We start from the raw sequence: 1248 nt of genomic DNA on the forward strand, positions 1-1248 counted from the left end.
AAAGTACCATCAGAGTGAACAGGCAACCTACAGAATGGGAGAAAATTTTTACAATCTAATCATCTGACAAAGGGCTAATATCCAGAATCTACAATGAACTCAAACAAATTTACAAGAAAAAAACGAACAACCCTGTCAAAAATGGGCAAGGGAGATGAACAGACACTTCTCAAAAGAAGACATTTATGCAGCCAAAAGACACATGAAAAAATGCTCATCATCACTGGCCATCAGAGAAATGCAAATCAAAACCACAATGAGATACCATCTCACACCAGTTAGAATGGTGATCATTAAAAAGTCAGGAAACGGCATTTTCCGGCAAGCCAAGGGCTGTCTGCATCTCGGGAGTGGGGTCAGCAGGAGGAACTCTACAGCTATGGGAGAGCCTGCGTTCACCTCTTTTCCAAGCCCGCTTATTCTGGGGAAGCTCAAACGAAACATGATGCCCTGGGCTTTACAGAAGAAACAAGAAATCCACATGGCCAAGGCCCATCGGAGACAAGCTGCAAGGTCTGCTCTCCCCGTGAGACTCACCAGCTGCATCTTCCAGAGGCCGGTGACAAGGATCAGGTCTCATCCTGACAACCAGGTTAGACGCAGAAAAGGGGATGAGCACCTGGAGAAGCCTCAGCAACTCTGCGCCTACCGGAGAATGCAGGCCCTGCAGCCCTGCAGCAGCCAAGGAGAAGGTTCAAGTCTGCTGCATTTGGAGAGCGTCTTAAGTATCCTTGCACAGGGGATGGCCAGTGAATCTCTGGACAGAGCTGGTGCTGAGTATGTGCACAGCTGGCCCGAGCCCACCCCTGGGCAGTTTCCAGCTGTGGCAGGGGGGCCAACCCCAGGAGTGGGTTGTCAGCTCCCACTGCCCCTCTCTGGCCAATTGGTGACTCATGCAGATATCCGGAGACAGGCAAGGAGGGTGAAGAAAGCCAGGGAGAGACTGGCTGAGGCCTTGCAGGCAGATAGGCTGGCCAGGCAGGCAGATAATGCTGACAGGTGGATGAAGTGCAGGAGAAGGGGGTGCTGAGAAGCTGTGGGGTGTGGCCCCAGAGTTGGGGGGTGAGTCAGCGGGGACAGTCCTGGGTTTTGAATCCCTATCTTTTAATGCCTGTCCTCTTTCCTGCTATGAATTGTCACACTTTGTACTTCCCCACCTGTTCTTTATTAAAAGCATTTAAAGGCAAAAAAAAAAAAAAAAGTCAGGAAACAACAGGTGCTGGAGAGGATGTGGAGAAATAGGAACAC

General features: G+C 50.2%; 1 protein-coding gene across 1 annotated transcript; it reads left to right on the forward strand.

Moving 5' to 3' along the window:
- The first annotated feature begins 379 nt into the window (after positions 1-379).
- LOC100594704 (putative methyl-CpG-binding domain protein 3-like 5) lies at positions 380-1007 on the forward strand. The gene is given in 2 exon segments (XM_030806032.1): positions 380-988; positions 990-1007. Coding segments are annotated over 2 exon segments (627 nt in total).
- The last annotated feature ends 241 nt before the right edge of the window (positions 1008-1248 follow it).

The sequence above is a fragment of the Nomascus leucogenys genome, chromosome 25 (assembly GCF_006542625.1).
Source record: "Nomascus leucogenys isolate Asia chromosome 25, Asia_NLE_v1, whole genome shotgun sequence".
Taxonomy (NCBI): domain Eukaryota; kingdom Metazoa; phylum Chordata; class Mammalia; order Primates; family Hylobatidae; genus Nomascus; species Nomascus leucogenys.